At 43.5% G+C, this 22,772-nt stretch overlaps 8 protein-coding genes across 8 annotated transcripts; 4 read left to right on the top strand and 4 right to left on the bottom strand.

Annotated features, from left to right (window-relative positions):
- Nucleotides 1-178: 178 nt before the first annotated feature.
- Nucleotides 179-757, top strand: FG386_003710 (uncharacterized protein; the record flags this gene model as incomplete). Its single annotated transcript, XM_067343018.1, has 1 exon — nucleotides 179-757. One exon carries the CDS (start codon nucleotides 179-181, stop codon nucleotides 755-757), a length of 579 nt encoding a protein of 192 aa, XP_067196813.1.
- Nucleotides 758-1,677: 920 nt separating this feature from the next.
- Nucleotides 1,678-4,710, top strand: FG386_003709 (ppg3 protein; the record flags this gene model as incomplete). The annotated part of the gene is made up of 1 exon (XM_067343017.1): nucleotides 1,678-4,710. The coding sequence occupies one exon, from the start codon at nucleotides 1,678-1,680 to the stop codon at nucleotides 4,708-4,710; it is 3,033 nt and encodes a 1,010-aa protein (XP_067196812.1).
- A 290-nt stretch (nucleotides 4,711-5,000) lies between these two features.
- On the bottom strand, nucleotides 5,001-7,493 carry FG386_003708 (uncharacterized protein; the record flags this gene model as incomplete). Its single annotated transcript, XM_067343016.1, has 1 exon — nucleotides 5,001-7,493. One exon carries the CDS (start codon nucleotides 7,491-7,493, stop codon nucleotides 5,001-5,003), a length of 2,493 nt encoding a protein of 830 aa, XP_067196811.1.
- Nucleotides 7,494-8,239: 746 nt separating this feature from the next.
- FG386_003707 (uncharacterized protein) lies at nucleotides 8,240-8,917 on the bottom strand (the record flags this gene model as incomplete). Its single annotated transcript, XM_067343015.1, has 1 exon — nucleotides 8,240-8,917. One exon carries the CDS (start codon nucleotides 8,915-8,917, stop codon nucleotides 8,240-8,242), a length of 678 nt encoding a protein of 225 aa, XP_067196810.1.
- A 387-nt stretch (nucleotides 8,918-9,304) lies between these two features.
- FG386_003706 (protein containing ringfinger) lies at nucleotides 9,305-12,730 on the top strand (the record flags this gene model as incomplete). Its single annotated transcript, XM_067343014.1, has 1 exon — nucleotides 9,305-12,730. The coding sequence occupies one exon, from the start codon at nucleotides 9,305-9,307 to the stop codon at nucleotides 12,728-12,730; it is 3,426 nt and encodes a 1,141-aa protein (XP_067196809.1).
- Nucleotides 12,731-13,400: 670 nt separating this feature from the next.
- Nucleotides 13,401-17,717, top strand: FG386_003705 (uncharacterized protein; the record flags this gene model as incomplete). Its single annotated transcript, XM_067343013.1, has 1 exon — nucleotides 13,401-17,717. One exon carries the CDS (start codon nucleotides 13,401-13,403, stop codon nucleotides 17,715-17,717), a length of 4,317 nt encoding a protein of 1,438 aa, XP_067196808.1.
- Nucleotides 17,718-17,919: 202 nt separating this feature from the next.
- Nucleotides 17,920-21,778, bottom strand: FG386_003704 (uncharacterized protein; the record flags this gene model as incomplete). Its single annotated transcript, XM_067343012.1, has 2 exons — nucleotides 17,920-19,076; nucleotides 19,141-21,778. The coding sequence occupies 2 exons, from the start codon at nucleotides 21,776-21,778 to the stop codon at nucleotides 17,920-17,922; spliced, it is 3,795 nt and encodes a 1,264-aa protein (XP_067196807.1).
- A 450-nt stretch (nucleotides 21,779-22,228) lies between these two features.
- Nucleotides 22,229-22,765, bottom strand: FG386_003697 (myosin tail 1 protein; the record flags this gene model as incomplete). The annotated part of the gene is made up of 1 exon (XM_067343005.1): nucleotides 22,229-22,765. A coding segment is annotated over one exon (537 nt), but the record flags the coding sequence as incomplete, so codon positions are not given.
- Nucleotides 22,766-22,772: the final 7 nt, after the last annotated feature.

Raw genomic sequence — 22,772 nt, 5'->3', positions numbered from 1 at the left:
TGAAAACATATGATATATCCACTCTTTAATGTGCCGTTGCATGTGCCTGCATGCAGACATACAAAAAACAAATTATGTTGCAGCAAAGCATACAGCGGCGCCACTATTTATAGATCATTAGGTTTTTATTTTTTAATTAATCACTCCAAGTTAGTGTTTGTTCTTTCGTGAAATAAAAATGAAGGGTTTTTTACCGTTCTTTTTATCTGCTTTGTTCGGTTCTTACCTAATAAGTTTTTACACTTTTCTCTCTGTAGGGCCGCATTCTTTATTGCGAGTAAGGTCAGATGACAATGGAAGTTCAGGTTTGGGCTCTGAAACGGACCCTCCTCCACCTCCACCTCTGCCTACAGTCTCTGAAACTGCGAATAGACCGTCAGTGAAACAACAGCTGATTTTGAATATATCCACTGCAAAGTGGTCAAAATTTTTGGATTTTCTAAAGAATCTTGGAGATGACTATGAAGATTGCAAAAGTCTAATTGATTGGTTGGTTCGATTTTCAGAAGAAGTTATTTTGTGTTTAAAGAGCTGTTTACAGAGTACCGAGTCATGTGAAAAATGCTTGAACAAAATTAAAAAGGGATTAACAGATAAGATAAATGAGGAAATGGGGAAAAGTACTAAAAGTATTTGTATAGAATTGTTAGAGATGGCTTTAAAATTTACAGAGAGCGTCATGGAGTACAAGGTGCCTCAAATTTCTATTCTTTCTGTATCTACGAGCACTTCTACTTCCACTCCTGGCCCCAGCTAATCGGTAGAATAGGGATTAAATTTTAGATTTACCGTTTATTCCATTTTCAGGGAGCAAACGAGCAGTAATTATTAATGAAAGACAAATAGGAAATCTCTTTTTTAGTTGTTTCTTAGTGAAGATTTGAATAACACTTTCTAATGTTTTTGTTTCTCGCAAGAAAAAAATGTTTCTGAATGAAATAAATGGCATAACGCAGCGACAATTAGATTAAAAAACTAATTTCATTAATGTTAAGGTTCGAAGAAGCATAATACCCGACTATTTCTCCCACGAAAACCTTCCTGCGAGAGTTTGAACGGGGATGATGCGGGAATTGAAAACGGAAGCGAAGGCATTTACCTGAGTGAATTTCATGAACAGATTTCAATATAACAACTAATTAATTATAATTTAGATTAATTAGTAAACGATGTTGCTACTCATACCGTTATTGTATTCTCCCTCCTCTCCCCACTGTGCTGCCACTGTGTGCATGTCTAGGCCAAAAGGCAGTTGCATGCATGTATATGTAAAACGTTAGTTGGTGTGGGGGAAATGCCGTTTATTTTGTTTGAGGTGTCAGAAGGAGGATAAACAGATTCTTTTGTTTATTAGAAAAAATTGAGAACATTAAATTCCCTTTTTCTCGCTTTCTCTTTTCCATGTGGTGAAGAAAAGTAGGTCTTGAGGTGATATGAAAAAAATGAGGCGTTACGTTGACCCGCCACTTGAAAATAATAAAAAAGACGCCTTACACAAAAGGCATGTATTTTTAAAAAGACGGTAGTACGAAAAATAGAAATAAAGGGACTAAAATGAATAATAGGTGTTACTTGGGATAAGATAAATTGCATATAAGTAGCATTAAGAGCCAAAAATAGAATCAGTACAAAAGTCGATTTAGCATTTTGGAAGTTGTTGAATAGAATATTTACGGTATGTACCGTATAGTGGATCCAAAAAATGAAATAAGTTCTTATGAATGGGAGAATGACTTAGGAAAGTTAATTTGCGGAAATCTGGTTTATCTGAATGAGCTTGTTAAGAATTTGTCCGATGATTACCTAGATTTGAAGTTATCTTTGGTAAACAAAGAGAATGAGGACGACTTTAAGCTATTTGAAAGTTTCTATGAACCGTTAATTTATTATATGTATAAGAACAAAATTAATCCGCTAGTTGAAAGGTGTAAAAATGACAAGGACGCCACTTTTTGTGATTTCGGTAACAATGTAACTGGCGGTGTTAGAGGAAGACAGAGTGAAAGAATTGATTCAAGGAAGAACAAGGGAAATAGGTTAGGAGAGGATGGAAGTTTAGAAGAGTATATTGGTGACGAGAACAAAAGGCTTGGAGTTAATCTGAAAAAAGAGTTTAATGATTTAGGTGAAGATGACAGTGGTGATGAGTTAGATGAGGACAGAAAAAAATACGTTTTTTTCCACCAACTTTTTATGAAAAGTGGGAATAAGAAATCAGTTGATTTATTTAGATTTGGCAAAACTCCGGATGTGAACATAAATGATTTATTTGACTTTGTTCTTAGTTTGCTTTATGTGGGAGGATTTAGCATTTCAAGTTTTGTGATGGCAATTATAAACATGGATAATTTGGTTAAAAAAACAAATCTTTTGGTTTGTCAACACAACTGGAGACCAATATTTGTGATATCGTTGATAATATCAGATAAGCTTTGGGACGATAATTGCGTAAAGAGTGGAGACTTGTCTAAAATAGTTGGTTTTATTTCTCCGAGAATGATAAAATATTTGGAGTTTGTTTTTTCCGTGAGTTCAGGTTGGAGTTTTGAGTTTAATTTGGAAAATATAAAAAACCACATCTCAAAAATATTAAAAAAGGATTTAAGTAAAAAACTCATGGACAAGGTTATAAATTCTGGGTTTTATCAATCATATTGTTACGAAGATTTGTGTGAATTAAATACTAAAACAGAAACATTTGATATTAAGAAGGAATTAGAGAACGAAAAATCGGAAATTTCGACGCCTCTAGATGGAGATTTTAATGCAGGACCAACTTTGCGTTCAAATACAAGTACAAATCTAATGTCCAATTGTCTAAAAAAGGAATTTGTAGTAAATACAGGTATTGGAACCTATGGTCATACTCAAGCTCAAAGACGCACTCCGTTTAATATACAAAATATCAATTCGTTCGGCACGACTTTGAACCAAAATAACAACATCAACAGCATTTTGTTAAGAGGTGGTGATAATAGGATGATTCAAACACTATTGCCTTCCAGAAGTTTATCGTTCCACAGAAACAACAGCTTGCATCCGAGAATAGGGGATCCTATTTCCACAAATACGAATAGCGGTATGAACGTTTACAATCTAAACTCAATGATAAACATCGGTGGTAGTAACCTTAACCCACTTAATAAAAGACACTTTTTTAGTCCTTTAAATAATAACAATAACAAAGTAGCGAGTCACACTTCAAATGTATCGATTCACAACTTTATGAGAAATCCAAGTCCAAACCCTCAGTTGAGTTCGAATCAAAATGTTAGTAATGTTATAGGCCCAAATAATAAATTACAGAATAGCAACTTAAAATTGTCGTCAAAAAATATGTTATTTGACAATAATATTGTTGTAGGAATTCATCCTAGATCAATAACACCGGACAATCACATAACGAGAAAAGATGAGGATAAACAAAAAACCAAGAGTCCGATATTATCTCCTCAAAGTATTGAAAGAGGAAGGGATGAAAGGACTACGAAAATGAATTCTAATCCGCACTCATTATTGGAAAGAAAGGTCTCTTGTTCCAAATCACAGCAACAGGGAAGATCTGAATTTAACGGGAAAGGAGTTTTGGGTGGTGGATTTTTGAGTTCCAGAAGTGCGAATTTAATAAAGCGTTCAAGTTCAGAAAATCGTGGATTTGTTTCTAACAAAGTTGATATCGGTAGTGCATTTCAACCTGCGGTAAAAAGAGATGGTTTATTTTCATATGCTAGAAATACAGTATCTTCAGCATTAACATCAATAACAAGAACGCTGGGTATTTCCTCAAGTGCAGAATTAGATGTAAATTCAACGCAAAATGTGGGTAATTTCAGTAATTACACGGACATTAAACAGGACAATAACAAAAGAGTTGTGCAAAAACAAAACAGTCAGGTTAGAAATGTTTCCGTTCCACCGCAAATAAGTGACAATAACATTGGCGAACCAACGATGAATCCAATTCAGACAAATAGAACTGCAAGTAACAACATGATGAATTTCGGAGGAATACATTTCAACGCGAGAAATGAGACAAAGAACAACTTTTTGCCTCAGAGAGCATTATCTACAGAAAGAACATCATATTTAAAAACCAATCAAGTTGCTTTCAATCCCATAACAAATTTACAAAACATAAGCAGTTTAAGTAATAACACAGTTAGACCAGCAAAGAGTTCAGATAAATCAATTTTTTCAAATATATGGGGTACTGTGACTGGGAAAAATAATAGTGCTAATACTGAGAGTAACGGAGGACAGGTGAGGTCTTTCTCTATTCAAAGATCTGGAGGTGGCTCTCTTCAAGGACCACACCAACAGTTGGGATTGACAACAAATAATATTCCGTTTAGATTTGGTTTCCCGTTATTTGAGCAAAAGAACCAAATGTTGAATTCGTCAAGAGCCAGAATAAGCGACAATAATGGCCTTGTTGACAGCAGACATGGGAACATTGGACATTACAGGGATAGTGGCAAAACAATACAAAGATCAAGTTCAAGATCCGCTGAGAACCGCCCCTCTTTGACTTTAAATGGAGAGAGGGACTCTTCACTTTTCTCAATGAATAAAATAATCAATCCGATAAGTAACTTATTGAAATCAAGGGATTCGTCGCTGCAGCCTGGCATTACTGGAAGAAGTATTGCTAGGGAGAATAGGAATGGTTTTAGTATAAACTCACTAATGAGTTCTAGATTCTTAAGATAGAAAACAAATGAAGTTTTACGCAATAAAGGTTTAATACAGTGAACTTAAATGGCCTCCAGTGCAAATCGGTACCTAAAATATCAGTAAACAATAACATTTTTTCTGCGAGAAGCAAATATATGAACACTTGGACAAATGAGTGTTAATGTGAAGTGAGGAGTTATTGTAGATTCAATTAAACGGAACTTTGTTAACAAAAATTAGGGAATAAATGCATATCAATTAATGTTTTGTAATAGTAACACAGGTTAAGGTTTGCATAAAAAGTACAATAGGTGTCAATAGGTCGTTTAATTAGTGTTTGTGTTTCCGGAGAAGAATGACCATAAATCAGAAATGAAATTTTGCTCACTTTTCTTTCTTCTAATGTAGACGGATTTATTAGAATTCACTCCAGATGGTTTTATTTGTGGCAACAAAAAAGCCTTCTTGTTAAGCTTATCAGCTTGTACATGATATTTATTCAAATAGTTAATTGCTTGTTCTGGAGACTCATTAGGGTGTTTATTGTTGTCTCCAATTTTGTTTGTGTTGACATTGCTTTTGGATTCTGATTGGCTATTATAGTTAATTGAGTTCTTGTTAAGTAGCCTCGAGATTATTTCAATATCCTGATCTTTTTTGAAAAGTGTGGGTGAGTACAGGGAGCTGATCCTTGTAACTTTGAGTTTGTCATTTGTCCTCTTGATCATGAAATTCAGGCGCTCATTAGTGATCTTTTGAGCCTGATCTTTTGCCATATTGGAGTTGGAGACAAGTTTGGTGTTTTTAGATCCAACACCTATATTGGAAGAGGGATTGGTGTTTGAATGCAGGTTCTTGTCTTTGAGATCGCACTTGCTCTTTCTGTCTTTGTTATTTGGATTTTTATTGTCCGCTTTTTCAAAAAATAAGGATGGTTTGACAATGTTGTTTGCCTGTCTGTGTTTATGAGAAGCTTGTTTCTGTGGTACAGTGATTGTGGAGGACATAATGGGGGTAAACGATGTGGGATTCTTGTGAACAGTAGAATGATTCAACCAAGGGTGTTCTAGGACGTCATTCATGGAAAACCTTTCTTTGAAGTTGGGATTAAGCATATTTTCTATGAGATGGAGGACTTGAGGGGAGAGTCTTGTTGCCTTTATTTTCTTGAAAAGATCGTGAATTTTTCCATTATGAATGTATGACCAATTTTCGTCCTTGGGAGTGTATCTTTTGTTTATATACATCGAATCCGTGTTGCTATTGGTGCCAATGATTTTTCCAAAAAAGTTGTTGATGAATCCCTCACTACTCTTTTTGTCACTCATGTTGTCAGTAATTAGTCTGCAGGTTTCGAAAGGCTGGTACTTTGTCAGAGTGTATAAAAGCATCCAGCCTAGGCAAAACACGTCAACTTTTGTTGGATCATAATAGGATCCCGTAAAATAGGCTTCTGGAGGCCTAAAGGACTTACCGAACAAGAACTCAACCTTTTGAAGTTGAAATCCGCTGTCTCTCGGATTCATGACGTGTACCTTCCATAGATTCGAGACTAAGATGTCTTTTTTCTCCCTTTTAATTTCACAAGCCTGGCCTGGGTCTGTTATTTTTGGATATATGATAGTATCCTCAGGTCTGATGATTCCATGAACATTCATGTCTTTAGAAAGTTCAAAGAAGCTCGGTTCTCTGTTGAACATGAGGATATTCTCCAAGGACAAGTCCCTCATTGCCATTAAATTACCGTGTAGATGTGTCACAGCAGAGAAAATGTGACTAAATAGCCATCTTGCTTCGTTTTCTGTGAGTGGTTTTCTCCTTTTTTTCATTACCTCAAACAAATCTTCATATTCTGCGTACTCCATCTTAATGTATATGTTCTTGAAACTATCCTGCCATATCTCGGAATACTCCAACACATTTTTGTGTCCCTTCATTTTATTGGAATATAAGACCTCCGCCTCTATATCTTCTTTTAATGTTGGCTTTCTCCTTTTGAGACTCATACTAGATATTTTAAGGGCTACTCTGTTCTTCTTGTCATATTCAAATCCGGTCTGCTCGTCTTCTTTCGAGTTGTTTGTCGGGTCTGAGTTTGAGTCAGGAAAGGCAAATTCAAGTGAAGAGGACAGTTCAACTTTGTTTAACTCATAGGCGAGAAACACCGCTCCATATAAAGCTTGCTGCAGCTTTTTCTCCATGTAGTACAGGGAATTCGACGACCTCAGTACTTTATTCGTATAGTAGTTAACCAATTCATCGGAATTCTTGAAGTGAGCCGGAATTGGAGCCGTCTCTTTGCACAGTTTAACACTTGGAATCACACATACTTGCCTGCCATTCACCCGTATAGTGCAGCTGCCTCCACTTCTTATACTTGTAGGTAGCCCTAAAATATCTCCATGTCCCTCCTTTTTGACATTCTCACCCGGAAAGCTGGATTCATCACATCTGTAAAGCACCCTGATCCCTGCGTTTACCTGGGAATCGGCAAAGTGATCGACCTTCTTACCGTCATTTTGACTCTGATTTCCGATTCCTCCTTCATTTGAGAGTCCTGTGTTGTTCAGAAACTGTCTTTTTAAAGAGTCCTCACGGTTAGCTCTATTCAAAAATCCCAATTCGCTATTTTTGGCATTAACGCTTCTCTCAACAGGATCTGTTTCAAAGACTAAACCAAACTGGTCCGCAAACAGACCAGTATCGTAGCTTTGGAGCGAAGCCACTGTTGAAATTCCAGACGAGCTGTAGCTGGGATAGTTTGACAGCTTGCTAAATGAATCCAGCTCCTCTATTCCTTCTACATTTCCAACATTCATGTTACTGCTAAACAAAAACAAGTCTGCACGTGAAAGTCTTTATACGTCCTGCAAGTCTGCCTGCGCTTCCGCTGCTCTGAGGATATATATTTCAATGCCCTAGTTAGAGCCAGATTTTCATCTACTTTGCTAAAAGTGCTTCTTGTGCTTTTGCCTTACTCGCACTAAAAGCTCTATTCAGCCGCAGACTATTCCATCTCATTGATCTGCTAAAGAGCGAAACGAGCGATAAACTTGCTTAATTATCCAACTGCAATACTTTTTTCCTTCTAAAAATCTTTTTATTATAGCATGCTTTTTTAATATATTTTGATATAGACACCTGGTACCCGTACCGACAGCCCGCCCTTTATTTAATATGGGAATAGGCAATGAATCTAAAAATGCGAGCCAAGTAAGGGCAGGAGTAAAAAGGGGTTGGAAAGTTGGTGATTGGGGAGGAGAAGGATTCGGACAAATAAGAGCGAAAAGTGGTAGTTTTGGGTCAGGAGGGAAGCGCGGGCCTCAATTCTATGGGAAAGGCAGAGTACGAACCAAGATGGAGTGCAGACCTGGGGATCAGGAGTGAAGATCTCGTCTGTTGAGGTGGGAGCAAGTAAACTAGAGTGGAGAGTTGTGTTCAAAAGAGAACTAGAACGACAGAAGGAGTGAAAGTTACTCTGTGGAGGGCAAATTTAGTTTAATAAAAGCGTAAAACACGTGGGTGCTCCTCTGTGGACTAAACCAAGTATGTCGTGGGTTTGAAGTCACGAAGCTTGTGTTTCTTTGAGGATGTTCAGGAATTCGGACACTCCCTTGTATTGTTTTCCCTTGAAACCGTTGTCGCTTCCCCGGGGTTTTTCGCGGCTTCCCCCAGATAGGTTATCAGTGTTTCTTTCGGAGGGAATTGAGCCTGTGTCTTTGTAGTCGCTGACTTTAGCGGTGCAAATTGAGTTTTTGTCTGTGCTTTTGCAACACCTGTATCCCCATTTTTTTGTTTTCAAGTCAAAGTGGGACCCCCAGACCGAGTAGTGGCTACTCAAAGACGCACTCTTTACTCGAGAATTCGACTCAGAAAGCGACTCGAGGAACGGGGAGGAGGAGGACGAAGAGGAAAAAGGGGAGAGTCCTCCTCTACCCATCAAAATATTTCTAATCTGTTCATTTCCAAGCGCAGCAAGGTTTGCTCTAGTTCGGATCTCTGACCTCGGATAAGTGTGAGTAGAGCCGAACTCGCTTGAATCTTTTTTAGATGTCTTAAAATCCTTCTTCAGTTCCTCAATTTCGAGTTCCTTTTTTCTTTTTTTCAAAAGCTCCTCCTGTTTGCGTTCCTCCTCCTTTTTCTTCTCCTCGGCCAACCACAACTTTTCCCTGTTTTTGGAGTTCCCCGGGTGAAAGTGTTTGTGGTTTAGAAATATAGAAGCCTTGTTGCTTATTTTTCTCATGTTATTTACCTCTTGTGATACAGACCGTCATTGTATGTCGTCAGACACATGTCAAGGGGAGATCAACTAAAGGACCTGGCACCAACTCCAAAGAACAAGCTTCTGAAGGACAAACAACACATTAAGTGTCACAAGACCGGTCCAAAAGGCATTCCACGTCTTTGCGAGTCGGGTTAATATGGAAAGGGATTCAGTGCGCAGAAACAAAAAGACCCGCCCAACCAAGCTTAGAGCAATGTCAACTAAGAGAAACAAGGCGGAGGAAAAAAGAAAGGAGAGCAGGACAGATCAGAAAGTTTGAGGACGTAGGACGAGCCGTTCATACTTAACTTTTCTTCTGATACGATACGCTGTTAAGCGGGGGACCTGCGGAGCGACGAACACCAAATGAGCAAGAAAACTGGATCAAAGGGGGAGTTAAGGTTGTTTGGGAAGGACATAAAGCAATGGATAGATCTGAGGATTACGGAGGACAGGTTTAACGGCAGAAGTGTGTACGGGAAATTGAACTCTGGAGAGGACGGCAAAGCTTCGGGTGCACCGTGTAAGAAAACAAGACAATGTGGAATATGTATGAACGACCTTGTTGTTTTCGGAATAGACTTTTCCCTGAGGTGTTTGCACGCCATATGTTGGTGCTGCATATTGAGACTCAGGTTTTTGCTTAAAAACAAGGAGTGTCCGTTTTGCAAAAAGACGATAGATTGCGCCTACATAACCTCGAATTCAATGTACTTTGACTACGTAATGGATGGATCCACAGGACTTAGCAGCAAGGGCGAGAGCGGAGACGGGGGGACCGGGAGCGCAGATTTTTGTGCAGCACTAAAACATCCTAGGGAAAAAGACATGGACGACGGCTTATTTAGCGAGAAATACAAGGTTTATTATGAATCTTACGCCTGTAAGTGGTATCTCGAAAAGGTACTTGAATACAGATGCTGGTACCCTAATTGTAGACCAAATTACACCAGGTATCTTGAAACTGGTTGTGAGGACGAGCCATCATATGAAGACATAAAGTCATTGGGAGAGCATTTGTTTCAGAAACACCGCGTTAGGTGTTGTTATGTTTGTATTGAGAAAAGGGAAACAATGCTGCTGCCGGAACACTTCTTGTTCGGAATTAAAGATATAAAGAGACATATGACCAAGGGTGAGATGCGTTTGAAGCCTCCGATACTTCCACACGTATCTTGTCCGGTATGCAGAGTGTGGTGTTTGGACAAGGAGGACTTTTCGGACCACGTTAAAAACGAGCACTTTTCCTGCGTGATTTGCGAGGAGAGGGAGGGTTCCCTTTTGAGTGAAAGAAACAGTCGACAGAGGAGTGATGCTGAAATGGGGTTGGATCCGGATCCGGATCACGAAAGCAACAATTCCGACAGTGCTCCCAAAATAACATACGTTTACAAGGACTACACGTCTCTGCAGTTGCATTGGAAGCAAAAGCACTACCCGTGTGAACACGAAAACTGCATGTTTATTGTATTTGAAAATGAATCTGAGCTGCTCTTCCACAAGGCAACATGTCATTCCACGGCTGACAGACGCGGAAACATTACCGTTCCCATTGCAGTGACGAGTTACAGGCAACAACAGATGCAGAGAAGGTTTGCTGACGGCAGTGCCGGCGGAAGTTCCGCTCGCTCTTCCTCTTTTTCGAATCACGCTTACACCTCTCTTCCTCACCCAACTTCTGAAGGCCGCGGGAGCGACGCGAGCATCCCCCAACTGCTCGATGTGCCTACGCCGTCTCTCTATTCTCTGGACGAGACGAGCAACGAGGCGCTTTCCAAAATGTGCACAGACAACTCTGTATTGTGGAGAGCAATGCTCATAAGCGACTTGAGCAAGTGCATTCGGGTGGTAAAAGACGATTTGGCGATACAGTTGGGCTTAGAGGACAAGTGTAGAGATCTAAACAGGTGGAATTTAACTGCGACAAACAAGCTGTACACCAGCGTCGGGACAGTTCCGAAAATGATCAGAAAAATAGGATATGGATACATAAACGGAGAAATATCTCCGCGATCATTCATAATTGAAGCGATATTGTTGATATGGAGCAATTCCCCAAATGTGGGGAAACTGGGAAACTCCGGCGTTATAAGGGATATTAAGAGGGAGTTCAAAACTGTATCTACGTCTCCGAACGCCATTAAGTACTACTTTTCGCCCGTTCACGAACCTATATTAATAACTGTAGATAGGGATGGCGCCACTGGAAAGAGGATTCCCAGTCAATTTATAGATAGGATCCTAGTTAAGGAGGCGGATTGGTCTGTGTTGTCTTCGGACATTGCGTCGATGTTACTCGCGTCTCTTATCTTGGGTCTCCCAAGGATGCAAAACAGAAGGGAGTTGCTCGATTCTCTTGTGTTGGTGAGAGATGAAATACAGACGCAGAAACTGTACATTGTTCCGAAGGCGAAAAGAGATGGATCGGGAGGTGGCGGTGCCAGCCGCAGCAGACAGTTTGCAGAAGACTTCGCTGGCGGCCACGCCCCGAGATTCAAGTTTGGGAGTTTGGAGAGTCAGCTGGACCTTGGGGTGGAAGACGCGAATATAGACACAGCCAAGATTTGCAGTAACGGTCGTGAGGACCAGCAAGAGCAGAAGGTCATAGACAAAAAGTACGTTGCCTTCGAAAAGTTGGTTGGACCTGAGGACATTGTGATATCGTCAAAAACGACGTTTCTCGAATCTATTTACGCCTTTCTGAGCACATGCTGGCCTAGAATACGAGATAAGTTCTCTTCGAACAAGGACGGTAGCCGGACCTGTGTTTTAGGTGAAGCCGAGAAGGACAAGATTCGGGAAAACTTCAAACTCCTGAATTACTCTCAAACAGCGACGGAGATCAATGCCCTTTCATCCCTATATCAGCACACAAGCGGCATAGTCACCTCTGCCAACACAATTGAGCGGGTCCTTGGCCTGAGGGCTCCCTACTACAGACTTGCCGCCAGTTCCAGCGGCTGTGAGTGCGAGAAGGCCGGCGAGAAACAGACGGCTGGCAAAGGTGAGGGTCTGGGAGACGCGGCAAGGACGGAGGCCACCGGTGCAGCACATGCTATTGGAGGCGACGTACTGTTAAGCAAGCAGTGGTTGGGTATATGTTCGAAGGCTTTGAACAAAATATGCCTTTATGACATTGAAGTGATACTTGTTTATTGCGAGAGTTGCATGGAAACCTTGTGTGACCCGGACTTCGTGTTGAAGGAGAGGAGCAGAGAGGCGTCCGTTGGGAGCGGAGAAGTTGCTGCAGAAGACGCGCCTCATGCGGGTGAATCCTCCACAGACCTGTTTCCAAGGACAGTGAATGCCGGCTCGGAGATAGTTTCCCGCCGAACGCTTTCGAGTGGGGTTCTCAGCGGCAGCGCCGCGGGTGTGAGTTCCAATTCCGTCAGACTAACGGGGAGTCTCTCGACGGGGAATGGCTGGTCCAGACCGGGTGTCCAGAGTTGCTACAGCAATTCCACCCCAAAAACCGTGTTTGCCTCGAAGAGTTCTGCATTTCCGAGTTCTCAAAATCGTTTGCCAGCCCCGCCCGCGAGGACAACTTGCAGTTCCGGCGCGAAAGACAACCCCGACCACTCCGTTTCCTCTGGAAGCGCATCCTCTTCCGAGTTGGTGAGTGAGAGGAGCCGCGACGGCTTTCCTCAGGTTCTGATTAAGACGGACAGGAGCGAACGCGCGAATGCGAAGAGCAAACAGCCGGAGAACGCTCCAAAGTGGAGATGCATGCTTTGTACACACGTTAATCCTGGATCTAGAAACAGATGCCTTATATGCAGCACGAGAAAATGACGCCACAGACGCGAACGAAAGTCGAGTCCGCTCTTCTTTTGCGGTTGGCTGCCCGACCGACCACGTGACTCTGGTTTTCCCGGGCCGGAGAGTGTGGGAGGACTGCAAAGCGACGTCGGGAGGCCCTTGCCTATTTACGAGCTCCGGTCCTCCCTCTGGAAACTGAAGCCTGCTTGAATGAAACATAGAGATCTCCTACCCGCCCTCCGTCTCCGTTCCCTAAGGGAAGACCGGAGCGTCAATAGGCGGAGTGCTGCCTTGCGGAGCGGGGACACCAGGGTGTCGGTGAGTTGAGTTCGGACAGAGTTGTAGTCATAGGTAGTTCGCCGACGTTCGAATTAATTTATCAGCTTTTGGTGGAATATTCGTTGGAGCAGGGAAAGTGCGGGCAGTGTTTTTTCAGTATATTTTCTCTGGCTTGTGTACCTTTGAGACCGGGTCAAGCGTGTCTGTCTTGCGTTTCCTTATTTGGGATAGGATCAAGATCAGGTAGGGGCTGCTTGAAACTTGGTACCCGACCGACACATACAGGACGACTACAAATCAGTGCGTAAGAGGTGCCGGAAATATTGAAACTGACGAGCCCATTGGACCAAGCGTGCATTAGGTTTGCCCGCGCAGAGAGTGGCAGGAGGGACTGGGGCCGGGCGTTTGGTTGTGAAAAGCGACCATGAGGAACGCCAGGAGGAGCCGGGGTCTTGAGGCGGACATAAACAAGAGTAGCAGTGCTGGGAAGAACGCCGCCTCCAGGAGAGACAAAAACACGGGAGTTGGTGTCGGGGACGCCTCGGGACTGAAGACAGCGGTTAGCAGAAAGGGAGACGTCCTGGTGATAAAGGAAGGCGACTCCGTAGGCAGGGGCGTGGAGGTGGTGAAGAGGGTTCCGCTCTTTGACATGAAGCCGTACATGAGAACGCCGAAGAACCTAATTCACAACTACACGCAAAAGGAGAGGAGGCCAAAGCCGAAGTACAACACGTTGCCGTGCGAAAGAGACAGGTACAGATACAGTGTGGTGCTGGATGACCCAAAGGGAAGGGAGGAGGACAGGATGGTGTTTGAAACAAACGAGTCCTTTGAAAACATGGAGTTGGCTCAAAACTATGCGGCGCTGTTGGCACTGAAGCATTTGCAGGGATCCAGGCCGCTTTATAAGCTGCTTCCAAGTCCAATGGACGTGGCGTGGAAGTCTCTGGACACAAGTAACCCGCTGGTGACGAGAAGAAACAAACACATCACAAAGAAGGAGAGGGCTTTGGAGGAGGATGCCAGGCTGAAAAAGAAGCTGGAGGGCAAGAACAAGTTAGAGATGAGCGAGTACAAGGAAAAAATGGAGATTCCGACGCTGTCTATGAGTTTGAACACGAGAACCAGGGCGATAAGCATCATCAGAAAGCACATACCGGTATTGTCAAAGTCCTACAGCTTCAGTTCGTGGCTGTTTGACGGATTTAGTGAGTTTGTGGGCATTCCAGACTCGGTGGTGTCCGCACCCAAACTGGTTTCCTTTAGACTGGCAAGCGAGGTTGCGCGTGGCAAGACGAGTGACAGAGTGAACGCGTTACTGGACAAGAGGAGTCTGGGCGTTGGTGAGAACACCAAATACATAAGCTTGAGGCTCGAGTACTGGTTCGGCGTCGACGTCGGCGACAGGGAAAAGATAGTCAGGCTGATAGAGAAGTCCGGGTTCAAGTCAGACAAAGCCAAAGCTGCTTTGGACTTGCTGCTCAAGGAGTTGGATCTGAAAAGCAGGTCGACCAGACCGGCCCCATTCAACGGCGAGTTGGGTTCTTTGCTCTTCGGGAAGAAGGGCAACGGCGGTGCCGGAGAGAGCAAAGTGTACGTAGATTACTCCGACGTCTGCAATCTGTGCATTGTTACTGAGGTAAGCGTGTCCTGCTTCCCAATACACTACATTGCGTGGGTGTGCGTTATGTGGCTTTCTTTGCATGTAAATGAGGACGAGCTTCCCGCGCTGCTGTCGCCCAAAAGGACCCAGATTGAGGTCAAGGGCTTTAGGGGGACCGAGGGGGCAGGGGGCTCGGGACCCAACGGAGGTGGCGGGGACAGAGAGTTGCGTTTCGAGAAGAGTTCTGGCGAGAACGGCCTGATGGGCGAATTGCTGAGCAAGCAACTGGACTCCCTGGAGTTTGGCGCCGACAGCCTTGGGAGGGCGAGGAGGCGCGCCAAGAGTGGCGGAAGGGACCTCATTAGAGTCAAGAGGAACGGCAATCTGTCTGCGAGCAGAAGCGCTGAGGACATAGTAAACAAGCTAAAGGGGTCTCAGGTGTTGGTGGTTAAGGGAGAGACGGGCTGCGGGAAGACGACACAGATTCCCATACTGCTTTACGAGGGAATAACGCAGCATGACGAAAGTGGGAGTAGCATGATATACTGCACGGAGCCCAGGAGGCTGGCGGCAATTTCGGTCTCGAGAAGAGTTTCTGCCGAGTTGAGGAGTGCCGAGGTCTCTGTCAGCGGGGACGCAAGGAGGAGGACCGTCGGCGGCGATTCTGCGGTGAGCGACCTGGTGGGGTACTCAGTCAGACTGGATCGAAAGGTAACGGAAAACACGAGACTGATTTACTGCACTCACGGGATACTCACAAACATAATAAGGTCAGAGCTGACCGCCCCGGAAAAGAGCGGCTCGTCCGACGAGTCGAGGATTCCCTTGAACTCCATATTGATTTTGGACGAGGCCCACGAAAGGTCGCTGGACGTCGACCTGCTGCTCTACTTCATGAAGCAGATCGCGTTCTCCAGGAAGGACATTAAGTTGGTCATAATGAGCGCGTCCATAGAGGTCGCGGAGTTCGTGGACTACTTCAACAGGTCAAACCGCGCGGGCGCGGGTCCCGCGATTTCAACGATAAGTTTGCCTGGCAGGACTCCGTTTCCAATACAAGTTGAGTACCTGCCGTTCACAAGTAAATACTTCAGCAACAAGGCCGCTGACTCTGAGTCGGAGCCGGATGGCTTTGGAGACTCGAGTTTCTGCGGATGCGTTGGGGGACCGTACGGCGACATACGGATTTGCAAGCCGCTGGACATATCGAGACTGAGGGATCATGTTGTTTCGATAATAAGGTCTTTGGGGAGGGACGAAGGCTCGGTGCTTGTGTTCTTGGGGGGCATAAGCGACGTGAACAACCTGGTAAGGTTGTTGAACGAGGAGGATGACGCGGGTTTGGGTGAAGGCGAGTCCCGGACGCTGCCGATACACGCACTGCCGTGCCACTCAAATCTGAGTTATTCACAGCAGATGGAGATATTCAAGCCCATGAGTGACAGACGCAAAGTGATAGTATCCACGAACATAGCGGAGGTCTCGCTGACGATAGAGGACATAAGATATGTAATAGACACGGGGAGGGTTAGAATCTCGATGTATGATCCGGTGAAGCACATGACTTCGCTCCAAGAGGTATTCGTATCCAGATCATCCGCTCAGCAAAGAATGGGCAGGGCAGGCAGAACTTGCCCGGGAAAGTGCTTCAGACTGTACAGGGAAGAGGACCTGGCCGGTCAGCCTCTGGAGCTCACTCCGGAGATACTTAGACTGCCAGTTGAGCATATAATACTCGACATCCTCTGCTTTATAGACAGCAACAGGGAGAAACACAGGGTTTGCGGGGGCAGCGCTGCCGGAGGGCCGAACCTACAGCGTCCAGACGGGTTGAAGGATTCTTTTGAGGTGATACGGCTGGTGGACTCTCTGACCGACTTCTTCACGCCGCCAAAGCTGTACTCCATAGAGGCGTCGCTGCAGCTGCTGCGCAGTTACGGCGCACTGGACGACTTGCTTTGCATCACTCCACTGGGCAGGCTGCTGAGCAAATGGCCGGTAGACACAAACATAGGAATGCTTTTCTTGTATGGCCTGATGTTCGACTGCATCAAGCCTTTGATAGTGGTTGCGTCCTTTTTGACCTGCGACCTTCCGTGGAAGTTCGAGACAAGGGGCTTCGGCGACGGTGCTCAAAGTCCAGGTGTTAATTGTGACTATATGACCTTCATTAAGGTTTACAACTACTATGTGTTGAACTGCAAGGACAAGACGCCGCAACTCAGGGCCAACGCGGCGGACACGGGTGAGCGCAAGTTACCCTTCGACCCGAAATTCTTAGATCCGTGCAAAATGGAGACGGTTTACCAGACGGCAAAGCACTTTGCGAGAATGCTGAATATCAGAGACGCGGAGGGACCCGACTATTTGGACGAAAACGCCTTGTTTTCCAGATGGAACATCATACGGAATTGCATAGCGGTCTCCTTGTATCCGAACGTGTCCTGCATAAGACTGCCCAAAAGAATAAAGTACATAGACAAGGGGAGTGGCAGGTTCGCCGAGTCAATCAGGTTCAACAAACTCTTTTTGTACATAAAGAACAAGACGAGCGCAAAGAAAAGAGTGTTTAATCACCACTTCGTGTCCATTCTGAACGAAGATCCCTTGAGCAAAAGAGAGGCGTATAACATAGTGCTGGAGTCGGACGAAACGAATCGCGTATATTTGTCCGAGTCAAGCGCCGTGTTCAACAGAATGTACGACGTTGGGACCTTTCACTGCGTTATGTATCTGAGTCTGTTCAGGTCTTTCAACAGCAAGAACACCTTTCTGCGCTTTCCGATACCCACTTCAATGTACTCATTACTGCTGTTCTCGTCAAACACGCTTGAGATCAACCCGACATCCATCTTGCGGAAGATGAGACTCGGAGGTGGTGACACTCCCGACTGCAGCACGAACTACATCCTCATTGACGACTGGATACTGCTTCAGTGTCCCGGCTTGATTCAGAGCATTGTCTGGTATTTCAGATTCGTCATCCAAGATCTAACGCAATACGTATCTTCCAGGTTGACTCGTTCCTTCGGTGACGGGACCTCCGCCGCAACTCGTCTTAATGCTCGCGAAAACGTAAAGGCCTTTGACTTTGGGGATTTTAACCGCATTGTCGAACTGCTGAACCTTTTAATTTGAACTGCACAGATAGCCCTGCTTCTTCAGACGGAAGTGGTCGGGACCGTTAATGCTGGTGCAACAGTGTCTACTCAAGCAGAGCACCAGGAGAGTCTGCACCTAGAACTCGTTGCGTTACCCGTCCCGGCGCGACTCGGATTTGGCCAAGGCCTTAAGATCGACTCAGGCGGGCATCTGGAGGACCGAAGGCGGCGCTTTGGGCCTAGGCCCTTAGATCGTCGTAAATGTCACAATGAGTCCTGTAAACCTCGTTTATGACTATTTCTTTCCTTAGGGCGTTCAGTCTCCTGATGAAGTCCTGCGACTTCCTTTTGTTCTCGAACTCCATGTACACTGCGTAGTCGCTGTAGTCCAACTCGTTGTTCGAGAATAACTGGTCCTTGTGCAAGTTTAATCTTGTATATATGGGTAGGAGTATGTTGTTTAGGTGGCACACCGTCCTGTTGCTGTCCTTCTTCGTCTGTATTATAGCACCCTTGGACACATTTGGGGAATTCAACAATTCGTCCCTGTGAGGCAACTCGTACATTATGTCTTTCAGATATACGCGGCCCTTCAGCTCCTCCTTTTTGTACCTAACCAGAAGTCCGACCAGGTACCGAGTTGCTTTGTGCGACCTCGTCACGATTGGAACCGGCTTGCATTCCTTGTAGTCAAATCTACAGACAAGCGTTGTGTTCACTCTCTCACTCGCGCCTGTGTTGCCGTTGGTGCCTGGTGTGGTAGTGAACAGCAAACGGCAGTTTTCGCTGTCAAATATGATAATGCTGCTTATTTTACCAGTATTATCGCGCTGCCTTCTGCTCCTGCTTGCTCTCAGTATAGTCACCCTGTAGAACTTATCGAGCGTAATCTTTATTCTGTTCTCCTCCCTTGGGAGCAGACCGTCGTCGCCAGTTGCGTTGCTCGAGCTGCGGCTCTCATCACTCGCGTTTCTGATGAGTTTGTGCGAGCCGGGGGATCCCGAACCTCCGCTCACCGCCTCCCTTTCCAGAGCCTCAAGCACCTGGTAGTTGTTGTAGTTGATTCTCAGTTTGTCGATGTAGATGGACTTGTCGCCATTGCCGTCACCGAAGCCGGACATCGTGTTCGGGAACCACCTCAAGAACGGATATGTGTCTATGAGGTTCCAAATGCACTTCCCAACAGAAAGGCCCTTTTTGCTCTCGGCGCCCTGCTTTCTACTAAAATCCGAGCATCTGTTAGGATTTATCAGGCTGCAGTGACTTGAAACAGCGTTGTGGGCCCACAAGAGCGCTTTACCGCCTCCCTTGTTTTCAAAAAGCCTTGAAATTAGGAGTCCATCTTCCTCTTTCCACTCAAAAAAGTGCTCGCAAAGTATGTAGTTGACGTTGTCCACTTTTTNNTTTTTCGTAGAAGCTGTAATTCGAGTCTGTGATCAAGTCTCTCTTCAATACGTCACTTATGTTTCTGAATGAGACGAACTTGCAGTACTTGAAGAACAGCTTCAGCACTCCCTCGAAGACCTCCTCCACCCCAAGCTCCTTCTTTCCCCCGCTGGGACCACCGGAGCCCTCTGTTCCTCGACTCGTTTTGACCGGACACTCCTCCTCTTCGGGGAGCCAAACACAGCCTCGCGTCTTTTTGGTTATGTCCGAAATGAGGAGGCCGACGACCAGCAGACAAAGTGGTCTTATGTGAATCTCGTAGTTGCTCAAATTCGAAGCGTAGGAAATCTTCTCGAAGAATTGCACGATGTACAGCATGTATTCTTTGCCTGCTCCATTGCTCTCGCAGTTTATCCTATTGTAAAACGCCTCCAATTCGCCCTTAAGCCTCATCTCCACGCTGCTGATTGCCTTCTCAAAGTCAAAATTCACTCTTTTATGGTTTTCACACACCGCTAATATTGACTCAAAACTGCTGCGAGAGTCCCTGTCTCTGCAAGTGCCGTTTTTGCTCGAGTCCATCTGACCGGAAACAGCGAAGCCTGCAGGCACCGAACTGCTTCTTTTCAAGGCGTGATTGGCGTGACCGCTGCCGTGCTTTTGCTTTCTGAGCACGTTCAGGTCCACTTTGAGCTCTATCTCGACGCTGTATATGTCCTCCTTTCTGTTCTCTATCTCTATTTCGTTAGCCACACTGTCCTGAATGCACTTGTTGTGCTGAAAGTAACTCCTAAAGCTGTCCACAAAGCTTTGTACAAAGTTGGGAACGTACTTATGCACGTTCTCATGCCGTATATCGTTTTCAATATTGCTGTCTCCCTCACCTTTGCAGTCATTGTTAACGCCTTCAGTGACAACGGACGAACAGCTGTTTAGCTGTATGAATGGGTTGTCGTCATAACCAAATCCAATTCCGGCGTTACAGTAGTAGTTTGAGTGCAAGTCTATCAAACCAAAAATCAGCACAAACTCGGAATCCTCATTTGCATAGTTAATCAAAGTCGAGAATATGTTCCCAAAAGAATGGTTGCTCTTTCCAAGATCAAAAAACATTTTCCATATATTGTCTATCACGCAGTTGTATTTCAAATCGTAGTTGTTCTGGTAAAAGTACAAAACTATCTGGTAAGTCAAATACAAATACACTTTGAGTGATGAGTCGTTTTTGTCGTTCTTTTCCGACTTCTGATCCATGCAATGACTTATTTTGTGTATCCTTATGGATATATTTTGGAATATTACCAGACTAAACACGTAGTTCAGCATTGAATCGAATATCAGGGTGTTAATCGCCTTTATGTTCAGCGAAACTATCTCATTCAAAAGCTCCAACGTCTCGTGTATTTGATCCAGACTTCTTTTTAAGGGTCTTATGGAGCTCTCATAGAAACTCGTACTTAACTGATTAACCACGGGAGAATTGTACGGCTCCGGCGAATTTGCGTCCGAATAGGAGAATGTTATTGGAGATGTCGCCTTTATTTGAGTAACATGGTAGTTATAGGATGACTGCGAGACCGAATCTTCCCCGGTCTCTCTACATTCGTTGATTCCTTCTCTACTAGTGTGGCCAGTTTCTGCGTTTATCTCAAACAACTTATATATGTACTCCTCTATATTCGGCCATTCCAAGTTGCTCCTCTCTACAAACTCGGCTAACTCGTACATTTGTCTCACTAGGTGAGATGTGATGGTCTGTACAAGACCTGGAGACTCGTTTTTGTCTACAGAAAAAGCATCCTCTGACGGACTCTTACAGTTTTCCTTGTAAGTACTATTGCTTTCAACCTCTCTAGTTTTTGACTTCTCTCGAAGTAACTTGCTTCCCTTGAGCATTTTCTCCATCCTGCTTCTAAAACCGGCCTCCTCCTCGTCTAACTTATCCATAATTCCCTCCATTTGATTCGAGTTGTACTTTCTTATTTCCTCGTACACTACATACGCGTTTATCGACTCGTTTTGGTTTCCCAATATATTCAATACTATATTCCTACTGGTGTTTCTCACCATTTGATCACCATGATTTATAAAATAACAAGAATTCGTCCACAGCGGAAACTGCAATCTGTCCTCGTTATAAAAAAGTCTTATTGTATCATTGTTTAGTCTCAGAGCCAGTGTTCTCAAGAATACTATATAATACGACACCAGTTCATTGTACTCCTCTTGATCCCCGTTTATAGCGTGTATATTTGACTCAAAATCCAGTGAGTCATTGTTTCTTATGTTCCGTATTTCGTAACTGCTAAATGTATTGTTTAACAAGATTGATATTGCGCTTTTGCTTAATATGTAGTACAAAGTCTGCATATTTCCTATGTTTTGCACAAGTATTGATATCGTTTGAAGTGATTGCTTTCTTATTTTGTATTCCAAATCTCTTTCCGTTATCAAATAAACAAGTGTGTCTATTACATTGTGCTCACACATATATCCAAAGCACAAATTCTCGTTGTTCTGATCCTCCCATATCAGTATTTCTGCCACCCTTCTTATTCCCTCTACAACTTGAGCTACTCGTTCCTCCTTTTGAACTTGATCGCCTCTACACACAGTTTCATCATAGTAATTCTTTATAATCACACATGTGTTCACGAAGTAATTGGCTCTGTACTGTCTTCTGGTCTCTCTAGTTTCGCTCGCTCCCCACATCCTATTCGTACATATATTCTTACTTAAAGACTAAAGGCCTTATGTTAATTACAGGTAAGTGACTCAAATACCATTATTTAGTTGCCTAATACTATCCCATATACACATTGATTATTCGCCAATTTACTCATAATACTTTACTTTTGAATACAAATTTTTACCCCAAATCTGCATTTTGCTTTCCTTATTGCGCCCTAGATCATGCATGCACCCACTTAATCTAATTATTCATGTAATTCTTATCTATTTATTAAACTTGGCTCGCTTGAAAAAGTTTTTTACTAGAATTTAAAATAACAACAACGAAGGGTCACTCAAAATTAATAATAGTTATGGCACTAAGCACACAAGATTTATAGGGAAAAAGTGAAAATACACTAAATTTTACATTAAAAATAGGTTATAGTAATAAATAAACTAGTGCACTTTGCTTTATTAATTTTTTAATAGCTATGAACTTTGCATTAATTTTATTTCTAACTCAGAAAGTCTCTCAGTTAGTTCAATATTTTGATCACGTAAATCATTTATCTCATTTTGCAGACTTTGTATATACTTTTGTTTTACACCCATACTTATGCTGGCAGTTTCATTTATATTACCATGAATTCCCTTTTCAGAAATTTCTTTCAGACTCGAACTATTATTGCAATCTCTGAGTTTTTCCAGTAAATTCTTATTTTCCAATTCTATTGACGAGATTATACTCTCCAATCTCAATATCTCTCTACAATAATCATTATTTCTTTTGTTTATACCCATTTTCTCATTTTTCATACTGATCATGTTAAATTCACAATCCTTATTTTTTTCTATTGACATGTTTGTCTTGTTATCTTTTTCATTCAATAGGCTCTCAAGTTCTTTATTCTTTTCTTCTCTTATCCTCTCTATTTCGTTATCCTTTTCATTTAATAAGCTCTCAAATTCTTTATTCTTTTCTTCTCTTATCCTCTCTATTTCCTTATCTTTTTCATTTAATAAGCTCTCAAAT

Source organism: Cryptosporidium ryanae, assembly GCF_009792415.1.
Source record: "Cryptosporidium ryanae isolate 45019 chromosome Unknown contig_96, whole genome shotgun sequence".
Classification (NCBI taxonomy): Eukaryota; Apicomplexa; class Conoidasida; order Eucoccidiorida; family Cryptosporidiidae; genus Cryptosporidium; species Cryptosporidium ryanae.
The sequence above is the reverse complement of the archived record's forward strand: the minus strand, read 5'-3'. Positions and strand labels throughout refer to the sequence as shown.